Source organism: Ornithodoros turicata, chromosome 1, assembly GCF_037126465.1.
Source record: "Ornithodoros turicata isolate Travis chromosome 1, ASM3712646v1, whole genome shotgun sequence".
NCBI classification, from domain to species: Eukaryota; Metazoa; Arthropoda; class Arachnida; order Ixodida; family Argasidae; genus Ornithodoros; species Ornithodoros turicata.
Window position 1 is genome coordinate 21,592,340 of NC_088201.1, and position 26,873 is coordinate 21,619,212.

General features: G+C 43.1%; 1 protein-coding gene across 1 annotated transcript; it reads left to right on the forward strand.

Annotated features, from left to right (window-relative positions):
* The first annotated feature begins 7,660 nt into the window (after nt 1-7,660).
* LOC135377615 (CD63 antigen-like) lies at nt 7,661-26,173 on the forward strand. The gene is made up of 7 exons (XM_064610156.1): nt 7,661-7,896; nt 10,768-10,953; nt 11,571-11,645; nt 19,069-19,164; nt 20,707-20,823; nt 22,288-22,371; nt 25,224-26,173. The coding sequence occupies exons 1-7, from the start codon at nt 7,831-7,833 to the stop codon at nt 25,287-25,289; spliced, it is 690 nt and encodes a 229-aa protein (XP_064466226.1). The 5' UTR covers nt 7,661-7,830; the 3' UTR covers nt 25,290-26,173.
* The last annotated feature ends 700 nt before the right edge of the window (nt 26,174-26,873 follow it).

The window sequence follows — 26,873 nt, forward strand, 5'->3', positions numbered from 1 at the left end:
GCACGCGTTGTACTACACGCAGGAGTAGGGAAAAATTTGTTATTTATCTAAGTGCCGTACTTGGCGGGATAAAATCAGTTGAACTAACTTCCGGGTGTAGGTTCTCACGTCAGAGGAGCGAGATCCTCGGCCAATTTGCATTGGTTCTCGAAAGCACGTGACCTCGCTCGCGAGCGCCTCATTGGCAGGGGTGCTGGCCGCGATGTCAGATAGTGCGTTCGTTCATTGGACTGGAGCAACTCGAGAGAGACGCCTCCTGGTGGGTAAAAATACCGCAAAGTGGCTCTCGTGACGTCATGACCGTGGTGCGGCTCCCGTTCTAAAATACGAGAGTTAACATAGACCAATTTTCGCGTGTGACGTCACGGCTTGCGGCGGCGCTGTAGGCAGCGGCTCGTCTGCAGGTGTGGGCAAAACAGCAATCAGTTGGAGTGATTGGAGTGATCGTTTTCATGCAAAGTGGGCATGCCTAAGAACGGCATTGCAGGTGCCTCTGTTTCTCCCTGTATTTATCCGCCAGAAATACAACATACGTTGGTAAAACTTGTTTTCATACTTCAACCTAATAAGAATATATTACCAGGTCCTCCTTCAGCACTCGAGATGCAGTTCTGAGGGTGAACACGACTATTTTGAGCTGCTCAAGGTGCTCCTCGCGATGCGGGTCGCTGGAGTCGATGACGTGCGGTGACTCTCATACGTTATTCCCGACTGGCGAGTCGCGCCAGAATGTAGAATAAACGAACACAAGAGCCCGAGGAGTTTCGGTGTCCACTGGGCCGATTTTCTACGCTCCCCTCTTGCCCCTGTTAATCTTACAATGCAGGTTCACATCCATGCAAGTAGGTAATTGTCTTTCACATTTATCCGACACAAGTAGGGGGCCAAGTGCCACAATCCCATTAAAAGGCATTAAAGTGCAAAAATTTATCGCCTCATAATGAAAGATTCCGTTATCTCGACACCAACACAAAAGGAACGGGATTCATCCGTTGCGTCGTTCGTGATTTATGAGACTTTCCCTTTCCTTCTTAAGAAGCCCGACAAGCGGAGAGACCTCGGATTGGACTCCTCAAGCGATCTCCCACGATGATTGGACAAATCGTTTGCGGAGACCAATGAGAGCGCGCTCCGTATTGTTGGCCTTCTTGAGAAGGAGAGGGAAAGGGAAAGCGTGAATTGCGGTTTCTTTCGCTGATCAATCACGAACGACTCAACCGATGAATCCCGTTCCTTTTGCGTTGGTGTCAAGGTAACCGTGGATCAATTCCGCGTGGAGAGATAGACCCCCTCTAATGGTATACGAAGGGTTTGCACAGGACACCCACATTTAATATGGCTTCATAAAAAACGGTGGAGCGCGGGATTGTGTGCTCCCTGCTGACTTTTAGTGCACCACATCTTTACTTGCACTATAGTACACCACGTCTTCCTTCTGCCCCACTTGTGGAGTGCACGGCGATCTCTGCCACATCATCCTGGCTTGTGGGCAATATCACCAGGAGCGTGCACTCATGGAAGTTCCTATGCAACGTATTGACAAACGGCCGTTCAACCTCGCGAAGATTCTTGGACCGTGGTCGGACGCTTCCCACCAGATGCGCGGCCTTCGTCTTCTTGCGGAGTTCTTGCGCTCCACGCACCGGTCTGGCGACGGATCTCTGAAAGCCCCATCATGATCCCATGCATTTGTGTGTCTATGCACTATAGTGCAAGTAACGATGCATGTGGGTAGGAATTTCCAGGCAGGGTTGACCTCAGAGAGGAAAGTCCTATCATGTGGAAATGATTGACGTGCGCCGCAGCAGCATATACGCAGAGCTCAGAGTACAGAAAGTTCGTGCCGTGCTCATATCGGGAGTCACGCAACGGCAGAGGTGGTATCTTATGGACGCCGTACCCTCCTTCGAGTCCCAAAATCTACACCAAACAACATCCTGGTGTTTGCGTTACGAGATAAACCAAGGATCCCGTAGCTAACTCGCGGGCTCTTATTATTATCGCGCGCTAATATTTGCGTTCGTTTGAACTTTTTCCAAACGCAAAATCAGACACCAGCAGGGTTGAGTCATCTCCTTCACCTTACAACCCTGTGCGCAAACATTATGTTTTGTTGTCTCGTCTTGTCCCTTTGTGTCTGTCCTTGTGCATGTCTCCAAGTATTGCTAGCAATACTGCTCCTCGAAAGATTTCTCCTAAAATCTCCGAAAGGGAACTATAGCTTGCATTGGTGTATACGACATCTGCACATCTGATGCTGCTGGAGCTGTTTAGTCGCATGCAATCATGACGTCAGCATGACCCTCGCGGAAGCACACTTTTTTTTTTTTTTTGCTCTCTTTGTGATACATACGTCGCATTTAAGTTATCATAAATTTATACGTGTTGAGCGAGCACAAGGCCGCGGGGCTACGAATTACTGATGCGTGGACGTGCTTTAAATAGCGGTGGCGTACGGGACCATTATTTCACAGTACCTGCACGCACAACAATAAGTTGGTTGGGATTTGTAGGGACAATAACAACGGAGGGAGTGCGTGACGTCGCTGCTCCCTGTTGTGCTGTGTTGCCGCGCGGACGGAATACGAACCGTTGATACCGTAGATTCCGCAGGTGTGCCTCATGGCGCACATAGAGGTCAGTAGGTGCGCCTCAAGGTGCAGCAATGAGGTTAATCGTGATTACAGCAGAGCGCGCAATTATGCAGACGGCTCATTCAAATCTATGGCCGCCCTGTCTTTTATAAACATTGGTTAAACCTCGCGTAAAAGAGCGAATGTACTTGACAGTTACAGCGTTGAATTGATTCGTTCCATCGGTCGACGATGACTCGACCGTTGACTATTTTTGTGTCGAATGAAAACTTTATTGGTGAGGACCACCATTATGCAAAAAATCCGAAGGGGTTGTTTTAACCGAATCAAAACTACCCATGATGCACATGTCTGCTGCTTTTGTGGCGAGCATTAGTGGCGTGCTGGAAACATTCCTGTTTCAAGTTATTCCGGATAAATGTCAATTATTTCCATCGATGTGAGCTTGTATTCCAAGTTTTACAGCAAATGGGGTAATAGACACGTAGAAAACCGGCGCCGCTAATCCCGAAACCCATGCGGCTGTGACGTCACCGCAGGCGTCTCCGCCAGTGAGGAAGTGCGAGAGAAGTCACATGCTTATGCGACTACCAACGGGACTGCCCAGAGCTTGACGAGTACGCGTGTTGTAGTGTTTATACCTCGCCAAGTACGCCACGTAAAAAATCATTCTTTTTCCTCAGTACTCTTGTGTGCAACACAATGTGTGCATGATGTAATAACCACATATATCAAAGTGTCACAACCCCTTTAGCTTCCATTTTGCATTTGAATCAAGTGCTGAACGTCTTTCTTTGTCATGCGCACAATACCAAGTAATTGAAAATATATAAAAGAAAAGAAAAATGCCACTCGCTTAATCAGTAAGGTACCTTAACCAGTAGTACAACTGAACAAATAGATTACTCGTCGTGAGGAGTTCGCCAAGCTCATGGACCATGAGCACATCACGTGACTACGTACCATGGGTCATGGTACGGAGTCGCGCGATGTTCCTGTCTTACTTTAAAAGGACACTAAAGTGCAAAAAAAAATTCCTCGCGGAATGAAAGATGCATTTATACTTTGACACCAACACAAAAGGAACGGGCGATTCATTCATTACGTCGTCCGTGATTTATGACCGAAATATTTATTATGAGCAATGGCTAAACAACGTTGTGTATGACCACCTCATTGGCGTAAGTCGCTGACGGCTGCCAGTGGAACAGCTCTTTGTGGAGCTACCACAAGTCACGTGCTTTACTCGCTACTTCCGGCTTTGCAAGAATAGGATGCTCATCCAGTGACGCCAAAGGCAGGAAGCAAAGCTTTCTTTTTCCAGAAAGGACTTCCCGGAGATATTGCCCTCACGTATCAAATTGGTCCGTGCGAGGCCTGAGCCAAGGACATTGCCGCCACAAAAGTGTAGCGAACACCTGTGACACCAGGTGCAGGTATTTCTTCACAGACAATCCCGTCCGCGCATGTTTCTGTCTGTATACAGCTCATCTCCAACGAAATGAGAATAGCATGTAACGCCGATTGGACATGCGTGTGTTTTCGTCTGTGAGATTTCGTTTCATGATTCGGAACGAACTGGTGCAATTATAAGTGAGACAGATTTTACATGAAAGTGTCGTTTTTGCATTGGCGTGAACATTTGTGTATACTTAGCTACACGTGTCATTCCTTCTTGACATTCTTGTTTTTTTTTTCTTCTTTCTTGGTTACAGGGACAGGCCCGGCGGTAGTATTTACGTACCCAGCAAACGCTTACAACAGAGCACAGGGATGGGTACAGGGTACAGACGGCGTAAGGGCAAGGACGCGGGAAAGCTCGTGCATGATTACAACGAATATAAAAACTCGAAATGATGAGAACTGAAGGCGAAACACACGGGGGCGAAAACGTGTGCGTTTCGTCTGTATTTCTCGTTATCTGGGTTTTTGTTTCTTTGTCACAAAGTACAGATTCAGGCATCGACCAGAGCAAGCCGTTGCACGCTCATTTGAACAGCTATACCTTTCAGCCTTTTCTTTAGTGAATGCATTCTTTGTGAATTTTACTTACCTGCATAGCCTACAGCATAGACAGAGTAAAATGATAGTGCACGAGTTAGTGTGAAGCAAGATAGTGCTGCACGTGAGAAGCAGTTTTTCCTCCGCTGTGAATTTGTATTTCAATTCCTCGTTTTAAGCCAACTAGTACTCCCTTCTTCAAAGGTGCCAACTGCGACATCAGCAATGTATGGAGACCGTTGAGAATTCATCAACAATTATCTTGCAAAACGGGAGAAATTGAAAATCATTCTCGTTTTGCCGTCCATGTCAGTCTTGACGGAGAACCCAGGTTTTCTGCGCATGCATGCAGTATCACAACAGAACCTCTGTGCCGCGTGCATAGAAAACAAATAAAAGGTAGGACACAGCTGCGCTCGAGATGAAGTTCATGCTGGTATGCAACGCCAAGGAACGTAATATCTTTTGATCGACGTCATGCAATAACATTATCAATAGAGCAGAGTTTCACAAAATTTTACTTCCGCCTCTGTTACGGCTAACTGTACGGGCGTGGAAAAGGAAAACCCGATATCTCTTTTCTCCTTTTCTTTTTTTTTCTTGCTGATTTATCGGGGCGCTCCCTTTTCTATTTTTACTGTACTTTTTTTTTACTTTTTGCCTGCTAGTGATACTGCTTCCGCGGTATTATGCAGAGCTTACATGATAATATTGATAATCATTCCATCTATGCATGAGGCGTGTAAGCGACATGATTTGATGTGATCTTACAGTGGTACTGCCTTCAGGTTTAGGTAGTCCTCCTTCTCGATTTCAATGTACTCACCGGACGTGCTAATTTAACTGAAATCTAAGATGTCGAGTGTTATCGTCGAATTAAGTAGCGCGCAGCAAATAAAAAAAAAAACATCAGAAGAAAAAGGTAAACGTTCCACGTTTAAGGCTAATTGCAACTAATAAGGCTAGTTACTAAACTAAATTACAACTAAAGGCTTCATAAGGCTAATTGCAGCCTTTTTACTCCAATGATGTCCTCAGCAGACGTATTAACTATGAACTAGTCGCTTGAACCTGTGAAGCCTTCGAGGTTCAGCTCTCGAGCCTCACATGAGCGAGTAGTTCGTAGCTTCATAGTCCAAGTGAGGTAGTACAACGCAGTAAAGTAGATACAGTAAAATTGCAACAAAGGAAAATGAGTCAGGGGATAAGATGAATTGGTGGAAAGGGAATCTTAACCCACTTTTCCTTAAACTTTCCGCAAATCAATCAATCAATCCAGGAGTGGAACACCCTAACTTAATCAACCGATTGTTTCACGAGAAAAAAATAAAATAAACACACACAAACAAAACAACAAAAAAAACATGGGGATCTGGTTGTGTGTGCCGGCTAACCTGTGTACAACGTGCAAAACAAAATAGGAAAACATAATGATGAGCCAGTGCAAACGAGGTATCTGAAAAAATATTTTGAATATTTTGAGCTCAATTGGACATGAGCAGGGTGGACTGATTTAAATCATCCCGGTTTAAATCACCATGTTTCATAACGATTTAAATCAGCACCTAAATAATTGTTTTCATTGAAAATCAATCACTCTAAAATTAAGAAGGAAGCTGTGCACAGGCTCACAAATATTGTATAAGTAAATTATATAACATTTTATCATTTCGGCAGCACTGTGAGACATACGCTATACGACTAGTGGTTATAATTACAGTCACGGTATAAGCTACACAAGTGCACTTGCTTTCAAGGAGCTGTGTTTAGTTCATGCACTGCATGGGAAAGCAGTGTTTTGCAGCGTTCTCAATTCCAATTCAACTTCGGAACTTCGATTGTGACACATAAACTGGATTTCCACTCGTTTTTTTTAAAATATGTATGTTCATTTTATTATTACTTATTATGATTATATATTATTATTATTATTTATTTTATTCATACTACTGGCACCAGAGTGCCATAGAAGGTGTGGGCAATCATGGATAACAGTACATTTAAGCAGTATGAGAATAAAAAAAGGGGGTGCGCTACAACACTATAGTTCAACGCACTAACAGCTGGCACGCTTTCATCACAACACATCCAACTTAAAGGGATCTCCCTTCGCTTTAAAGTTCATAACCATTGAGCACACCATTGGAAGGGAGTGGTGTGCCTGCACAAGCCTCCGACGTACCGCAGAAGAAGAACAGTCTCTGTTCGAAATATCGGCGGCTTCTGTCCTGTGGCAACTCCCTTCGTACTTCTCTACCGGTTTGCTGGATTTCTACCCATCTACGCCCATAGCTCTGACATTTTGTTACAACAGACCTTCTAAAGGGCAACGTAGCAGCTCATATGTTCCGGTTTATCAAGCGAAATTGGTGTTCGCTTTGGCAGCCTAACAGTGTCTTTTACACATCTCTCCAGCTTTATGCCAACTAGTACATTAGCGGGCTCTGTTCCCCATCTATCTTGTCACTGATTACTTTGCAAATTCTGAGGCGTGACGCTTGTGGTCCAAATAATAAGTCTGATCAAATGAATCCGACTTTTAGTTTTTTCGTATTATTTTTTTTTATATCCCTGGACATGGGATATTCTGGATTTATAAATTCTGGTGAAAATACCTCTTAAAAATGAATGAAAAATAAATACCCAAGTCGAGTAATGAACCTCCCCCTGAAGGAGCTGCAGGTAGCAATCTACACGTTTCTCTCCCATTATCGCTTTTTTTTTTTCTTTTTTCCAGACTATCCAGAATCCGCACAAGGTCTTGATTACGGAGTTGGGGGACATTCTTCTGGGGTGACAGTGGACAGCGATAAGCCGCTTCCACAAACGGAAAGCCTATTGGTCACCACCAGTTGTATCACCAATAGACGTCACGTTTCGTGCTGTAGTTCCAAGTTGTCATTAGCTGTTGCAATTTTGAACACGAAGAAATTCTTTGTCGGGCGCGAGGCTCTAAACTTTAAATAAGCGCGCCGTCAAACGTTTCAGGATATACGATGTGAGTCACTTCGTGGGTCGCGCTGACAGTCACCAGTCGCCGCTCAACTCATTTCCCCATCCATGTCCTTCCGCGCGTAGTGTTACATCCCGGGCGTAGCAAGCAAGCAGGCAAGCACTCGTCGAGCACGGCACCACTATCGCTAGCGCCCTGTATCCCCTTGTATTTGGAGCGGTGTGTCCGAGTTCCTAACTTTGTTTGATTGACTCTTGTGTTTGATCACGAATTATATTCAAAATGGTCCGATCAGCATCGATGGAGTGCATTAAGTACCTCCTCTTTGCGTTTAACGCCATTTTTGTTGTAAGTATACGAGCATTTGTTAATCCCCTAATCACTTCGCCATATTCACTTACCATATTTATAGGCACTGTATAGAGCCTGTTTCACATTCACACATGGTATTCTCATATCATTTTGACACTTACTGTGTGTGCCACTATACCAAACGGTATTGACTTCATTGCTTTGGGTTTTGCGCTTTCCTATAATGTGCGTATTTCGAGGTGCAGTTTGTTATATTATGTTTATTTGCTTTGTTTGCTTGCTATTAACTTTCCCTTATGTGTTCCCGCACGTTTTTGCAACCCAGCTGTTTAATATTGTGAATACGTAAAGTAGGTGTACATTTGCCAGCGTGTCACATTTCCGTAATGATAGACCAGTTTGTCCTTGTCATACGTTTGTCGTTCGCTAACCGCGCAGCCTGCACTAAGAGCGGCAGCTTAAGAATTTAGGCAACAGGAGTTCTTTTCAACTGTGTCGTTCCTGTTATGGCGAGTGACGCCATGGTAGCTAAAGAGGGTGACTGCTCGACACATGCCCCTTCGTTGGCAAAGCTCCCAGGTGTATTACTTCCACCGTGATTACCTCGCGTGTCAACGGAAGAGGAGATCGTTAATTTCGAAACATATCCACAACGGCACTCTTCGTTCATTAGCGGTTCCCGGATGAGATGAATAGGACACCTTGCTCCATTCCCGTCCTCTGAATTGAAGGTTGCGATATGACGCATCGTGATTACTCTGCTTCATGCCGCTTCATGCGTCTTGGACAGCCATGCTGTAAGAGTTGACTTCTACTCGTTTCATTTGCTACAGTTCGTAAACAAACAAAAAAAGAAAAAATGCAATAAAATTGCAAAATTTTGCGTCTAATCAGCTCTCACGAAGTAAACAGAAGCTAGGAAGGATTAAGCACGTTAAGCAGCTGGTTTATCTTGGTTGAATAATGAACTAGTAACAACAGTGATTGGTAAACTTTGTTCACATACTGTTAGCATGCTCACGTTTGTACTGGGCAGTTCTTTTTTGTCGCATGTGAAAAAGTTGTGTGCCTGTAATGCATGTGATGGCAATTTTTATGGAAATTTCAGCCAACAGGTTCAGTTTCAGATTCGCGTAATCCTTTTTTGAAACAAGGCAGGTGTCCTAAATGAATACCACAAGCGAAGATGTAGACAAATAGTCTCTAATAACATAGTGATCAGCCGCTCGGTGGTTCCTCTACTTTCCTTTTACCAGTGGCAGCTTGGACATATGATCTTTAACTGATGGCTGACGCTCTCTTGCGTCCCCAGCTGGCTTTGAATTTAGTGTTCAAGAGCCTGTTTGGTTTCTGCATACATTGTAGTAGTGTTTCTACAGTTCTTGACAGTGCTTTTAAACATCAACAGTTTTGCAGTTGACTTTGCTGCTTTTTTTTCACTTTTGTTGAGCTAGTGTGTTGTGCTTAACCATTAGAACTCCTCGCATTTGGTACACGGTTGTACCTCCATTTTGGGGTGGAAGAGTCGGGAAATTTACCCTTTAATTGTCTTTGAAGTTACATTTCCATGAATCTCGCTGTGACATTCTCACCATGCCAGTGCTTTTTAGTTATACACTGTGTTAACCGCTCCTGTTTTGTGTTTGATTAGACTTTGCATTGCTTCATTGAAGGTGACATAGGCCTTAGAGAATGAGGTGCATGAGTGTTGTCAGGTGCATGTCGTAAAGTAGTTACATTCATGTAATGCAAGCAGGTAAACATGTTGAGACGCTGTTCTAGAAAAGAGTCCTTGAACTGCTTATTTAAGTGGTAGTGCATTTTATGCAGTTAAATAGCTTAATAAGTTCCTATCATCTGGGGTTAATATCATCATAATGTTATATTCAAAGTATTAGAGCAGAATAAATTATTCTGCTTGAATCTAAAATTAGTTTGCTTGAATCTAAAATTGCATTTGTGAACTAATATATGTGTTTATATCCTTCATCGTAAAAGGGAAATGACTGAAACACTCCAACTGCCCACTCATATTTAAGTGCAAGAAAATACATTTTTGTTATTTAATCAATACGGTACAATAAGCATCTGGCTTGTATGAAACTCTGTTGATAACTTGCAATATATACATTATTTGAAGTGTTATCACCGATATGTTTACCTTCAATTTTCTTCAAAAACAATGGATTGGGGATAAGCCATAATAAAAATGATTTCTTGGAGTACTAAGTTAGCAACTTACTACTAAGACATACTACTAGTACTCAGCGGCGTAGCGTGGGTTCCCAGCGCCTGGGGCAAAACGAGTATCGTGCCCCCAAACAAGACACATAACAGGAATGCATCAGATTCCCCCCTGTCCAGTAGCAAGCACTTCATGGACTTTGCACTTCGGTTGCTTCACTTTGAGTATGTGCCTTGCTGTCTCATCAGTCATCACCCACTGTTTGCTGCCAAAGCACACAGGATGCAATTTTACATCGCCGTGGTGTATCGAACCTCTCTTCAATTGCCCAGAAGATCATTCCAACAGCGCCCAATGTTAAAAAATTGAGAATTTTTCAAGTGATAAACAGTTTTGCTGTTTTTATTTTGAACTTCTTTCTCTGTCGATAATTTGCTCCCCAAAAAATCTTGCGCCCGGGGCGACTGCCCCTACGGTCCCCCTCACGCTACGCCACTGCTAGTAGTAAGCAACATACTAATGTCTAAGCGTTTCTTAGCAGCTTATCTGCAGCTGCTTCAGATATTTACATAAAATGCACATAGAATTATGAGCAGGCTTTTATGCTCTAAGGTGTTGCAGAATGTGTTATGTTGTAGTACCAGTTTGATGATCTCTGTCAGGTTGCTCTGCTTATTATTCTGAGCATTACGAATTTAACTATTTTGTCTTTACATTTTCAGTTGTGTGGTATTGCCCTAATTGCTGTGGGTGCAGTTGTGCTGAGCTCACTCAGTCCACAGAAGCTGATCTATGCTGGATTCCTGGGTGCCCCGGTTGCCATAATTGTTCTTGGTGTCTTCGTCTTCATCTTGGCTTTCCTTGGCTGCTGTGGAGCATGGAAAGAGCACACATGTATGATCACAACGGTACGCAGTTTGTCATGATTGCCATGAAATTTCTGGAGGAGCTACATGGATATAAATGGTACATGAAACCTCCTGAGCACTGACCAGCCACCTTTTTGTTACTTGCAAAGAATGCTTCCTATTCACAGTTAGTGCTTGAGGCATACTTTAGCTCCAGAAAAGATGGTATGGATGGGAGTCCAAACTAGGACAATATCACAGGTGTTGCAGTCCACAAAGGTTTTGTGATGGCTTCATTGGTTTGAATTATGTGTGTGATCATGTATTGTCAGGCTGCGGAAGATGTTCTCATGTTTCTGCATGGATGAACACAGTGCAGATGTCAACAAAATATTGTTAGCAACAAAAACAAGTCAAGGTGTAGCTGTACACAAACGACAAGTCTAGTTCAATTGTGTGGGTTCAAGCACATGTTCTGAATTGGGGAAAAGGAGTTGAAACTGGCAGGGTCTCGGTGTAGAAATATAATGTTGCAGCAACATAGTACAGGCAACAAGAGAAGTGGGTGGAGCTGTGCATAGCTTTTCAAAAAGATATGGGATTATTTTTGAAGTAACGCATGTTAAACAACACCAGAGTATCAGTCCATGTTTATTAATTTTTGTCCCCCTTTACAGTTCAGTGTCTTGTTGCTGGTGATCTTGATCTGCGAGCTGGGAGCTGCCATTGCTGCTTATGTCTACCGTTCCCAGGTAGGGTAGACAGTGAAATGTCTTTGACCATTGTTGATGACATTTCACTCCCTTGTGATTTTTGCAACTTTAAAGTCAAAGTTAATTTCACTATCTGCTCCATTTTGCAGGGAGTTCTGTTTTTTTTTTTTTTTTTTTTTTTTTTTTCAAGTACAGTGAAATTTGACATGATTTTCATTGGGACAAAAAGTGTGATGTAATGCAGGAAATTACTGCTGATGGTACAAGAAGGAAAAATGATATATCATGTTTGACAGAAGTAAGACACCTGTACATTATCCTGCCACACTTTTTCATAGCTATTGAGGGGCCCCATGCACCATATGGTGCCATAGTATTATACCACCATAAAGTGCCAAAGAGTACTACCATGTAGATGTTCTAGTGATGCACTAGGTCATAGCTAGAGCCTGAAGTTTTCGGGAAATATTTTTTCCTACATTCGGGGGGGTAAAAATCAGGTAAATAAACTTGTGCACTAAATTCGTGCAAATTCGGGTGAAAAAACTTACGGTACGCTAAATTTGGGGAGAAATCTGGCTCAGAAACTAATTGTAGCGGTTTGCTACAAATGGTGATGTAACTGCATTTTTCTACCAAAGAAGTAAGTTAGTGCATTCCTACAGACATCCCAGTGAGGGCAATTTGCCGGGTAAAAATCGGGTTTCACCCTAAAGAGGCAACTTCCAATTCGGGGTGCAAATTCGGGAAGAATCGGGTAAAACCCTAAAACTTCAGGCTCTAGTCATAGCTTGACTTGTCTCATTTTATCAGGACATTACTTAGTTGGAGCACCAATAGTGTGATAACACTGCTCAGTGCTATGAACGTAACCGTCATGGACTTTGATGTAAATTAATGTAAGGGTATGTGCTACCCCCTTTTCAAAGACTTCCCATTTTGCAACAGGAAAATGGGACATTCGCAGCAGGTGCTGTAGTCGTTATGTAGTCGTTATGTGGAACACTTTTTAAAAACAGGTTATTTACTACTGTTATTTGGTAGCAACCACTCTGGCATGTTATGGTGTATAGTTTGTACCGTATGTCCACACACAACCCTCATTGCTCATGATTACGAAGGGTGATATTTAAAGATGCAGGTTGCAGAAAATGTTGCTCCCATTCTCTTTTTGTTGTTGTTGTTGTTGTTATTTTGCTTACCTTCTAGCACATGTTGTTGGTCTGTTACTGCTGCATGAAGGCTTCCTAAGTTTGAGTACAATTTGATGTACAGTAGAGTGCTTCCATTGTAGTATAAGACTGTTTTTGATCTTTGGTTTGAGCCGAGTGACTGAGTAGTAGAAGGATAATCTCAAATAGCACTAAAAAAGTAGGTACACTATGATAAGGTGTGCACCTTCGACTAGGTACCGCTTGCAACACGGTTGTCTGGGATCGCCTGTTAGTAGTTCTGCAGCCCATATTTCCTTGGTTGTCCTTGGAAATGTTGTTCTAATATTGTGTTTAAAGAAAGACCACATGCTGCACGTGTTTATTACTCAAAATGAATAATCTTGCAGCACCTGGAGATTGAGATGGGATGAACCACAGGGTGCTCAATTCAGACAAGTGTGTTGCAAGCAGTGCATTACATAAAGTAGAAGCACTTCATTGAGAATGAAGAATACTGTAATAACTCTGCATGTGGACTCGGATAACCATTGACACATGAGTCGTCGTGTGTGGTTGTTAGTTTATCTCTCACCCTTAAAGGGACCATGAAAGGATATTTGACAAGCCCACGATCATTTTTAATTTGTTCCCCTGTACTAAAGCATTCACTCTGTGAAATATGAAGTTTAAAATGGTTCAAATAGCGAGGATATTCTATATTAACCATGGGCGTGAACGGCAGCTGCTACGGCCCGCCTCCGAGGCGAACTGGCCGTGACATCATACACAGAACATGTTGCCGATTCGTGGACGGGCTTTTGCGAGCAGACTGCAAAATTTTCAAACAAGCTTGCATACTTCGCCATGAAATATGTTTTAATTTGACCTGGAGGCAAGATTGTATCCAACGGTTGACACAAAATCCTACGAGAAATGTAATATAACCGTTGACTGTCAGCATGGTTAGCGGAGCACGTTTTCCTCTTTGAACTACTTCTTCGTCAGAACATACCTCCGTCGGTGACACTTTACGAGCTGCTGAGTACCGAGCGATCCATAGACGCTGTGTGTGTCGCATAATCTCTTCCTCCATTGCCGACAATTTGCTTTTCGCCATATTTCGAGTGATTTCGACGGCAGACATACGTCGTCGTTGTGTCCAAACCGAAACCATGTACCCACATGGTTCCGCGGGGTGTGTCCTCCTCGTCGTTCACAGTTGGCTGAGAGAATTGGATGGCGATGACGTAAACCCGCTTCGAAGGCATATATCCAGCAGTCACGCCCTGCTATTTTTGTCTGATAACTGCGCCCCCGTTGTTCTGAATACGGTTAAAAGTCGATTTGTGTACGATAGTGAGGGATCATGAGATCGGTTTCCTGCAGAGTACTCAAAATTCGCGAAAATCATTTCATGGTCCCTTTAAGAAAATGCAGTGTGTACCAAGTTTACCATCAGCTGGCTCGTGTTATTCTTCTTACTTAATAGGCCCTTAATGGGAGATTCCTCCCTTTCATTCCTTGCTCTCACTTTGCAAAATCACTTTCGAAATATAGCTATTTCGCACATTGTGCCATGCATCGGCACAGCAAATCCTGTCAGCTGAGAAAAAGCTGATTGTTTCTGTGGGGGCGATTGCTGGGATGCAAAAGAAATTATATAGCACCAGAAACTGTATGATCAGCATTGAAATAGCTATGAAATTTACAGAGACTGCACTCAGATGACTGATCTATCCAGAATCAGGGGAAAAGGAACCCTCCCTTGGCTCTGAGATCACTTTTAGTGAATGAAACTTTGGTGTCTGGGTCTGTTGATGAGCTGGACACTCGCCCCCTCTCTTTGTCAAAGTTGCTTGGTTCGTGGCCAAATCCAACACTCTGCCCTCAAAGCACTTTTGACGTTTTTAGGTACCATAGGACTTGGCTCCTCGCTGTGAGGCAACTCCTTATTTCATTTCCCACATACTCACAATAGCAATGGGGTAGGATTTAAAGGATGGGGTAAAGGATGGGATTTAAAGGTATAATGGGGTAGGATTAGGTTTTCAAGGTTAGTGGATTTTATACTTTTCCAAGGTTTTGCATTACTTTGCGTGAAGTTGTACTGTATAATTAGAGCCTGAAGTTTTAGGGTTTAACCCGTTTCGTCCCCGAATTTGCACCCCGAATTGAAGGTTGTCTCTTTAGGGTGAAACCTGATTTTTACTTGGCAAATTGCCCGCACTGAAATGTCTGTAGGAGTGCACACTAGGCTTGTTTGGGAGCAAACTCATTTCCATCATCGTTTGTACCAAACCAGTACAGTTTGTTTGAGTAGTAGAGCCCGATTTGTCCCCGAATTTAACATACTTGAAGTTTTTCCCACCTGAATTTGCATGAATTTACCCCCAAGTTATTGATGATTTCCCCAATTTTAACCCCCCCCCCCCCCCCAAAATTGGGAAAAATGTATATCCCGGAAACTTCAAGCTCTAGGTATAATTTAGTATCAACATTGCAAAGCACTGGCCGTTCCCACCTGGCCAGGCGAGGCCTCGCAGCCTCCTGTTGGCTGTCATCTTCACTCCCATGTGACTTCCCCAGAGTGAACATCATTCAAAAGTCACAGGAGTGGATGAGAGGCTCTCTAGTTTTCTCCTTCCTGTGTATCTGCCCTCACTTTAAACTTTCACGGCAAAATACAGTTCACTTTGGAAATACAACGATTTAGAGCGGAACGTCTTACAGGAGAGTTGTTTGGAGCCAAATGGCTACTGCCACATACATTTCTTTCAATTAGCTTATGGAGCAAACTATCCCTTTAAATTAAGTACAGTGCAGACCCGTTAACTTGAATTCAAAGGGGACCGAAGATTACTTTAATACAGGGGAGTTCGAACTAAAAGAGTCTCTCTGAACGAGAGCCTGGTGCACTGGCAGCACGTACTAGCTGCATTGGAGCTAGACCTTACCATACTTACTTGCGTATTGGTTGCACTCACGTATTGAATGCATCCCAACTTGAGCGCCGAAATGCTGGTACTTTTTTGTTCCCCGCACACTAAACGCACCCAGACTTTAGTAGCAGAGTACTGTAAGATCGTGTCGGGCTTGTGCAGCCGATCATATCATGCAGCCACTAGTGTTGCGCAGTCAAGGAGAAGGAGCGCCTGGTGTTAGTGATGAACAATGAATGCGACTGACATAGGCGAGTATTTCGTCACTTGACGGAACGGAAGAGTGTTTGGTGTGGAAGAATCGCGACAATGAGGGAGGATCGCAATATTGGATTCCGAAGAGATCGCTGCTGATATCTCAGAATAAAGTGGGAGTTAAGTGTACCTTAAGCATTGGGTTCCAATTTTCCCCTGCGTATTGAATGCACCCCCTCAGTGGCGTGATGTTTTTGGGTAAAAAATGTCATGTACAGTAGACTTCCATTAATACAGCTTCCGATAATTCATTTTTTCGCTTAACTCGATCGAATTCGAAGGTCCCATCAAATGCCCATGTGTTTCTATCGATAAAAAAGGTTGTTATTTCGAACATGAAAACAGTCTACGTGGTATACCTCGACCGACGCATCCACGAACCAGTAACCCACGTGGCCCGCATTGCACCACCCATAGCAACAGAGGAGTTTGCTCTACAGCTCAGGTGGCAGATGGCGATTGAACAGTATTGATTCGTATCTATAACTGCGAGTTTTAGTGCATCGTACGCGATCGCCTTTGCATACGTAAGCGACAGCGTTCGTGGTTCTGCGCACGCGCAAAACCTGAAGAGAGCTCCACACATTGCACAGAACTGTCACACGATCCCTTACGGATGCAAAGTCCCGGGCGAGGAGGAAATGTTTCCCTTTTCGTTTTTTCTCCTCGTTTTTTTTGTTTGACTTTTCACTGGGCTTTCATTCGGAATCTGTCTGTGCAGCAAGAGTACGATACACAACGTGCGCTTGGCCAGGTTCAGTGACTTCGTGGCAGTGGACAACAACGTTGTCAGACGCCAATACTGTGAGCAACGTGTCCTGCCGCGCTCAAGAACAAGATTGCGGAAGCGAAACTGAAGACTATTTCGCCGAGCGCGTGTAGTGTGGTCAACCAAGTGCGGCAGACGTTGAAGTCTGACTCGACGCCCTGGATCATCACACTACATCATCGAAAGCAGCGAACGCGGGGAACTCATTCACTGCTTTAATGGCTTTCGTGACTCTCTTGTTCACACTGTGCTCAGAAAGCCACGAATGCTGGCACTACCGTCCACCGCTTCAAGAACTGATCGGTTTCATTCTTCGAACTGTACTCAAGCTCCACACGTGTAATACGTATAATGTCGTTGTGATAAATCAAAATAAGAATTGCAAAACACGTATTTATCGCGTTTTATACAGCCACCTGAAAAACGATGCCCGCTGCGAGCCGCAGACAGCATGCATCTACACGTCTCAACAGAGTCGATACACTTACTTTCTCGTCTCGTCTCTCAGCAGCTGCTATGACGCGGTCGTCATATCTACGTTTCTGCTCCTCTTGCATTTGCTGTAGTACAACATTAAGCACTACCTTAGAGCCTGGATTATAATTTCGTAGACCAGGTTGCGCATCTGCCATATTAGTTGTCCATTCCACTGCTCTCCCTTCCCAGCATTCTCGCTCTTGGAGCGCGATGATTGGTGCAGGCTCGCGTCTTTCCCGGCACTCTCGGTAAAAGCAGAAGCAATCTCTACTCTCTTGTTGTGGCTTTCGACACCTTCGCGGCATCCGCAGGATTCACGGATTGCTCTGTGAACGTGACAAGTTCACCGGCATCTCCGTCGTTCCCGACTTTCTTGACGTTCGCTGATGTGGTGGGAACGTACCTTTATGAAGACAACACCGAAAGGGCGTTCCGTCACATGAACGCTCTATGTGGCATGTTTTCAAATGCGCGTTTCAAGCGCGTTCGACAGCAGATGATCACACAAAAGTGACATTGACCTCGTTCATTCTTTCGCTTAACTTTTAATTGGACTTTTGGATAATTCGATCAAATTTCACGTTCCCATCAGGGTCGAATTAACGGAAGCTTACTGTACACCATTTACCACCAGCCTCACACCCAGTGCTTTTGCAGGCAGCACAAGCCAGAGAGGGGGGAAAACGATACCAGGGAGGAAGCACACGGCCCGTGTGCTTTCCTTCTCTCTGACTCAGGCAGTAAACAGTTTCCAGCGTGCTCCCCTGGCTAGTTAGTTATCTCAAAGATGAGCGGGAAGGAAACAGGAAGGGGTGGGTGACCGTTTTTCTTCCACCACATCTTGCAATACTTTGACAGCGAACTGAGCTCCGCCGACGGTTTGCAGTTTTTTCTTTTTTCAACTACTAACAAAGCAGTAGGCAATGTATTTTACAATGCAATGGGGTGAATCCGACATGTGCTTTGTTTCTGTAAAAAAAGTGCGGTTGACTCGTCAAATTTCAGAGATCAGTTGGGAAAATTCAATTTCTCGTGAAAATTTAATGAAAGTGCTCGGAAGGCATGGCAAAATCTCCCCTGAGATAAATAGCGCTGACTCTGTAGTGTTCAGACAAGTAGATTTTTTAGTGCTTTTTTTTATCTCTTTACGCTAAGTGAAACACCCGTATACCAGGTGTACCCGTATAACGTACTGTACATACCCGTGTAATGTGTACCCGCACTATCGTAAAGCTTCTTTTTAAGGAACCGCCACAGGGCGTGATATGACCTTTATCATGATGATAACGAGTACACCGAAGTGTCTCTTCTATCTGTAATGCATGTGACAAATATAACCAGCGCTACTCCGTATCCGTAAACTCTGTATGTCATGGATAACTAAGAACTTTCGTGATACAACTTGTTTGTTTCGCTTATTCGTCTCAATAGTAGTACCTATTCTTGAATTCGCATCAGTTGCATGGAACAGTAGCCCAATTTGTCTATGAACAGCCCAGTCTGGCAACCCTGGTAACAAACCAAAACTACGCTGTAGTTCAGTATATTTTGAATTTTGTTAAGACGCAATAATTACATCAGGGCACTATGCTGAAACATACTGCTTCGAAATATGTCTAGCTAACATGCAGATGGGGGATGCTGTTCATTGTATGTGCACATTTACTGATTGATGTGGCATGGACATTTCGTAACATCATGAAATCGTTTTGCCTTCATGCTTTCTTTTCTCCACATTAAACTGTTTACAGACTCTATATTTGTAAAAGTAAGTATTTTGCAGCTGATGTGGCAGATTTGTCAAAAAGCAGCATTTGCTCATTTTGCAGGCAATGAAATTAAGCTATTCTCATGCTGTCCCTTTACAGATCGGAGAATCCGCAAGAAAGTCTGCAACAGAATCCATTAATGAGTTCGAGACAAACAAAGACATGCAGAAGTTCTGGAATGATGCACAGAGCAGTGTAAGTTTCACGTTTTTATTGTAGGGTTGTCTCTGTAAAGGTATACTGCATATGTAACATTGGGATAGTTCATATACTGTCTACTTTATACTAATCTCAGTCCTGTACTAATACTATCCTTAATAGTAATACTATCCTTTAACAGAAGAGTTTTGTGGGTCACGTTATTGTTCCATATGGCCTAGTCTGTTTCCATGACTGGGGTGGGAATGAAAAGGTTCTGTGGCGAAGCAGCATTTATCTGTTATTAGCAGATTGTTTAGGTGTATGGCAAATCTGAACCCCTTCACTGTTTCCAAAAATATCAAATTTCGTACACGAAACTGATACTTTTGTTCCTCACAGTATGTGGCATTCTGTGGAAACTAAACAAAAACATTTCAGCTCTATCTAAAGAGGTGGCGGGTATATTACATTTTGTAAGAAGGTGATCAAGTGAATATAGAAATATAAGAACATTTTTATTTACGTCTGTTTTGTTTTTATACGTCCGAAACATGAAATGTTTCCCAGGTGCTCCTGAGATTGGGAACCGGGGAGGCACAGGCGGCGGGTCATCTTTGTTTATGGAACACCACTGGCGACAGCTTCCTAAACCAGCTCTGTCATCATCCTCTTGGCTGAAAGAGCCCAAAGATTTCAAAAGATTCCAGTCTTCTTCACTTTCGGAGCACACATAACTCACTGCCACAGTCCTCAGAAACGTCGTGATAACTTCTTTTTCGCGATAACTGCGACACCTGAGACGTTGACGATGGTTCTCTGGTCGCGCTGTTTAAAAACCTGTGTTGCCTGGTCATCCTGCATGTTCACCTTCAAACAGCAGCACGAAACTCGCTCCGGGACGTGCTGTGCCGCCCTCTACCCGTACATGACCAAAACATTGTGTGGACGAGTCAGAATTGTCCAAAGAAATCTCAAAAGAAACTTCTTTTTGGAAGACTCGTCACACTGGTCTTCCACCTTCTTCTCGCTGCCACTACGGATGGCAGTTATAACTTTCTGCAAATAGATGTGCATAGCCGTTATTCTACTCAGTCTACTCAGTTATTCTACTCAGTCGCTTCTTTTGCAACATGACGACGTAACGTTGTGCCCGCTGCCTGTTCCTTCGACACCGCAGACCCCTTTCTACGAACTTACCTAGCCCCTTGACAAGCATAAATTTGCGCTCTTCTAGTGTGCTTCGACATGCATCAGGTTTTCGAGTAGGAACATTTTTGCGGAAACCTTATCAGACTATCTCAGTTTAGTTAGAATTGTGTACAGTGCTAATGTGTGTCCAAAGTCTTGAAGAAGAAAAAAGAGCATTCCCTTGGCCAGTGTTTTTAATTCAAAGATGCAATAAGTTATCCTACTGCATGGCAAAAACTCTGTTTTGGTAAGGTTGGAGTAAATTAAGAGGCTGTGTGTTATGCCAGTGTAGTTTATTTTTGAAAGTTAATAATAATGTTCCCTCTGGAAATGCTTGTACATCACTGTACATAACTACCCATATTCCATGAAGAAAGCTGCATTACTCATACATTAATCTTTTTTCAGTTAAAATGCTGTGGAGCGAACAACTATACCGACTACTTCGAGGACAAGCAACACCTTCCATCATCATGCTGCCCTGATAAGCCAGAGAACTGTACAGTTGAATTGGCATATAAAAAGGTACAGTAGTGCTTTCAATTAGTTTGTTAGTCTTACTTAATCATACGCTGTCAACCTTAACCATTCAATACTGTTGACGCGATCCCGACCGGCGATTTTGCAAAAGTTAATACCGTATTTACGCGAATGTCAGTCTACCCTTTTTTTGAAATCGAACAATCCAAAGTGGGGGGTCGACTTGTATTCAGAACCAGCCCGACCACGCAGCTCAGTGGTAGAATTACTCTGTCCGTATAGCACGCCACGCTGCCATTTTGTTTACTTTCTCGTGGGTAACGAGGGGAGAGTGGGTGAGAGTATCTATAAAAGTTGATGGACATTCGAGATTCGAGTACGCAAGAGAGCACAGGGCGAGAGTATCCACGAAACCATAACGATAGGAGCGAGAGCGTGGACCTCCATCATTGAAGCCATTTGTTGTGATTGCGTACACATGTCTATGACTGTGTGGCAAAAGCGAGATCTTCATCTGCACGATAGGCAGGGTACGACGTTCATTTCCTGCGTCATAAGCGACGTGTTATCGTGTTCGCCGAAGCCAACAACAACTGTGCTGCGGAACGCGAGTTCGATGTTTCCGAATGCGTAGTCCGGGAATGGAGAAAACAGCAAGACGCTCTCTTGATGTGCAGCGCGACGCGCCGTGGCTTCAAAGGACCGAACGCAGGGCGTTATCCAGCGATTGAAGCCAAATTGAAGGAGACTGTGCAAGCCATGCGGGACAACAAACTGCGTGTGACTTGCGATGTGATACAAGAAGAGGCAAGGCGCCTCGCAATGGAACACAGAATAAGCAGAGCACAGGCTAAGGTCAGCCGCCATTGGGTCACAGACTTTAGGAGGCAAAATGGACTTGGCCTTGGAAAACGAACGATGGTATGTCAACAGCTTCCCGAAGAGTACGAGGAGAAGGTGGTTGCATTCCACCGCTACTTTTTAAGATTCCGGGACCAGCACCATTTCATGATTAGCCAAATCGGTAATCCGGACCAGACACCAGTGTTTTTCGACATGACAAGTAACACTACTGTGTCAACAAAGGGCAGCCATGAGGTAAATCTGCTCACTACTGGCAACGAGAAGTTGCGTTTCACTATCATGCTTTCGTACCTCGCAGATGGCATGAAGCTGAGACCGTACAGTGACTAACGTTTGGGTAAATACGGTATATAACGATGCTCCAATTTAACATTTGGATTTCATGTGCCCATCAATATCTTCATAAACGAGCTCGAATAGTTTACATATAGCTGGAACTTACCGTGAATCGAATACAGTCGAGCCCATTTGTTACGATCTTCAATATAACGATAACTCCTACATTACTATAACGCAGAGTTGACAGAAAGGTATTTTGTACTATTCAGCCAATTACAGCTTTCCCTCAAAGGTCCCTGTCCATGTCTGTTGGTGTTTTCAGATCTCTACAAAGAGTAATATTTTTTTTCACTGTTTATCTAACAGGGCTGCTTGAAGGCTTTCATCGACCTGTTCAATGAGAAGATAATCTACGTTGGAGCAACTGGCATTGTCATTTGCTTCATTGAGGTATGCCATAACTTTTATTGGAATGCCTTGAAATGAAATTGAAATGCCTTCACTTTTCCGAAGTATTGTGAGTTCTTCAAGGACCGTTATGTGGCATTTTGAACTGTGCTTCACTGTTCAGTAGCAACAGTAATGTTGCTACATAATACTTTTTAAAACAAGTACTTACTATATGCTTGAAAGTAACTGTTCTGGAACTAACGAGAGAAGGGATAGGGTGCAGGCAAGCTGGTAAGCTTCCATGGCAAAAATCGAAAGTTACGGACACAAAAAAAGGAGACCCACATGGAACTGCTCTGGTACTGTTCTGGAAAACAGCTGGACTGGAACACAAACACTCAGTCTCATTTAGATTTTATTTCCAACAAAAACAAGCCATATTGCCGCTCAGATATGCTGTCTGATGCTGTCAGATATGCAGTGTCTGTGTCGTCCCTAATTGTGGTCTGCCTCGGCCATTTCTGGCTGCTTAAGCCATATTACAATCTTTACATACATGGTGTTTGTTTTTATTTGTTTTGCAGGTACTGGGTTTTCTAGATGTATGTATATTTAGGGCCCTCATTTTTCGGGTAAAACCCGATAAAGCCCGTAAACTGGGCTTGCGAACGTGCAAGCCAAGGACTCCATCTGCACACGCGCGAACTACGGCAATCGCCGCGACCGCTCCCAACTACCAAAAACTGTCGAAACTGTGGCAGCGCTTCGGTTGGCTTTGCATCTGGCGTCCGGCCTAAACCTAACTGCCGCCGCGCCATCTAGTGGAACACATTTGAAACGACTGCAATCTCGCCAGCCGCAAGACAGACCAATCAGAAGATTTGCACGCCATGTCTGACTTTTATGCTGGTGAAGTAAACAAAACATGTCGGGTTTGGATTTGCTGACGCTTGCATGCAGGTCAGATTTCTAGCGTCAAAAATAGGACGGAAACTCAAATCGCTCGAATCTTGGGCATCTCAATATGCAGACCTCGAAGTTGTCAAAAAGGGAACAGGTGAGGACGCGATGGAGACATTGGTGTGCAAGTATTGCTGCATGGAGATGGTTACGGATCCGGAAAAGAAACCGTTTGTCCGGGTAAGGGAGTTTCTTGTATCAGCAAGGTGTGCGAAATTGAAAGAAAGGAAAGAAAGGCCTATATACAAGGCATACCAACACGAGCGCGAGATGATGATGATGATGATGATGATGATGACGACGACTGACTGTGCCTGGAGCCTCAAACATGCTCTCAATGCTCATTGATGGATAATGCTTTGCTGAACATGCAACTTATTCCTTTTTGTAAACGGGGGCCAGTACAAGCCTTAGTGGTAATACAGTGAATTATCCACCAGTCTCTTAATATTCCTTCACTTAAATTCGACACAAAAAAGAATGTTGTTGTTTTTTTTCACCCGAAAATACATCACTTCTCAGTATATCACCCGATTTTACCCTGTTTGGCAGGTCCTGATTTTCAACGCGATATTTACCCTCCGATTTTCACAAAAAATAAAACCTGAAAACTGAGGGCCCTATGTATATTCCCTAGAAGAGAGTATGTAACTAAGCAATGACTTCAACCTCAATCAATGACCTCAACCTTATTAAGTTTTTAATTAGATGTTGATAGCAGAACTGGAGCCAGTCATTATTTGAAGCCACCCTATTTTTTTTAAATTCTGAAATGAGCACATATGTTGAAATATCCATAGCCAAATTTTATTATGCAACTGAGCAGGGAGAACATCACCTGTTCTACATCGGAGGGCCACTTGCTTAGCTGTGATAGAGCTGGTTGGAGTACGGGGGCGCTGATCTACTGGCCAGATAAAAGGCTATGTGGCTCAGATAAGACTGATGGGGAAGATTGTGACCTCCTTTGCGCTTCTGATGCCCGTGGTTTTGGCTCATTTGCATAGCTAAATTTGGTGCCCGTTTTAAGATTTTTAAAAAGACTGGCCTTAAATAGTTATTGGCTCCAGTTCTGCTATCTCATATTTTTCCAAAACCCTCAAAAGTTAATAAAAAAAATCTTGACTCATTAGTCATCTAGTAGTTACATACTCCTTCTTTGACACCTGGCTATGTAAGCTACCTGTGGAAGTCAGATCTATGCAGCTCTGAGCTTTTTCTTTAAATGAATAAAAATGAACGCCATGTATGTTGTATTTATAAAGATGTATAGCACAATAGACTAATTACAAACTGCATTGGTTGGACATTTGTAATGGAAAGCTGCTGCTTAAATAATTTGTGCCTCAGACAAAAATTGAACCCTTTGGATTGCTGGTCCACTGCTTCACAGAATTCACCTTAGTGAACGGTTTTATGCTGTTCCAAAACGGTTGGAGATTGACTTTGCTACTAGGGCACACGCGTTTCATAATACTAGTTAGTATCGGTTCCTATTCCATCCTATGCGGATTTTTTCCAGTTACTAGGTGCTTATCTCATTCATGAGCATGTCAACTCACTGTTGGTGTATCTGATGCATTTGCAGCTTCACCTATACTGCATTTACTGGTGTAATTGACTCGCGTTTTTCACCCGAAAATATCTCTAGAGAGAAGGGCAAATTATGTGGAGAGCAATAAGTGTTCACGCATACATCCAGGGACATTGCAATGCGTGTAATTAGGCACGCACTTGCTAACTGTGGATGTCGTGAGTCTGTTACAGCTTGTAAGCACTCAGCTAATTTAATTACTACTTTAGTCATTGCTGTGCTGTTAAATTTTGCATTCATGGCATTGTAAGCAAGGGAGGCTGTTTTGATGGCACTTTTGGTTCAGTTGGTTTTGTTTTTCGCTTATTTCATGAGGCACCCTTCAAACCTGTGATTTCCTTCCACTTTTCTTCCTCAGATTGTGGGAATCATCTTTGGCTGTTGCTTGGCTAAATCCATCAAGAAGAATTACGAAGTGGTGTAGTCTACGAGGTCCTGCACGTTTAAATTGGGTCTGATAAGTACTTCATTTAAACTTTCAGCAGATTTACCTTAAATAATGTCAAAATCTTTACCCGATTTACCTTGCCAGCAGTTACTGCTAGTGTTTGACTTTCCCCAAAACAGACAGACAAAAGAAATGCTGGTGCCAAAAGCTAGAAATTAATTTTATTTTATTTTATTTTTCCTATTATTTCTTCCATTGTCAAAATTTTAAAGCATGATCGATGAAAAACTTTTGTGCCTTATGATACTACCATGAGCAAGTCTTCACATACTGCTTGTACAGAGGTCAGAGTTGCTAAAAACTGCTACATTGTTGCGCGTATTGACAGCCATTTTTCCCCCTTTCCAGCACATTTAATCACTTATAATGCTGACTGTATAGAGCATTATACACTTACTTTTACTGGCTCTATTGTGCAAAGTTTGATGCACAGTTTGTTAAAGACAGTACATGAGTTAGTGCAACAGGAGGTCACTGTTCTACCTATGCATGTGTTTTGTTGTGTTTGGAGACTGCGATTGCCAATAAATTTACTACCTGTACTTAATGTTTGCAATTGCGAACATTCCACTAAGTATTCAACTGTGTTTGTATGGCACCATCCTTCTTTGACACGAGTAGCACACGCAGGTTTGCATACATATTCTCTTGTGAATGTCCAGTGAGGTGGTGTTGGTAATTGTTTTGTGTGCAATTGTGTAAAAAGCAACTTTATAGCTTGGTATGTATTGATAGGTTTGGTAGTTTGTTTGAAGATTTATTCTTGTGATATGTCATGGAGGCACTTATACAACTTCATCTGAAGTTCTGTTTTGAGCAGTCGTGAAATAAAGCAGTGTAGATTATGTATTTTTCAGTGCCATATTCGTATGTGTGGCTTTTTGTTTGTCTGGTGGGAGATGTTCTCACTGAATGTAATAATTTGTGACTACGTCATGAGATGACTGTCAGTGCATATGCACATGGCGATTAATGCCAATGTTATACATAGACCCTGATGTTTTAGGGTTAAACCCGAATTTGCACCCCGAATTGAGGTTCACCTATCTAGGGTTAAACCCGATTTCTACCTGCAAAACTGCACCTAGGCTAGGCACCTCAAGGCATCGACATACTAGTTTCTCACAAAATATGCGACTGCCCCTTACTTCTGGCACTCTGGATAAACGGTACAGTGAACGTTTATTCTACAATAATGCCCGATTTCTCCCCGAACTCAGTCTGATGGTAATTTTTCTGCCCGAATTTGCATGAATTTTTTACATCAATTTAATGACCCGATTTCTACATCCCGAATTTGGAAAAATATAAAACCCGAAAACTTCAGGGTCTAGTTGTACACCACTGCTTAAAGAATCTGGCTTTCTGATAACTTTATATTGGAATGTTTGAAAATGTGACACTTGTAATACAGTATACTTTACAAAAGTACTTGTCAGGTGCAGGGCAAAGCAGACCATTTAAGACTGTCTACCTATCTCACAGAGGGACTTGCTTCATTTCATTTTTCAAGAGCTTGCATGAATTGAGGGTTTGAACTGTTTCATGGATGTTCCATAT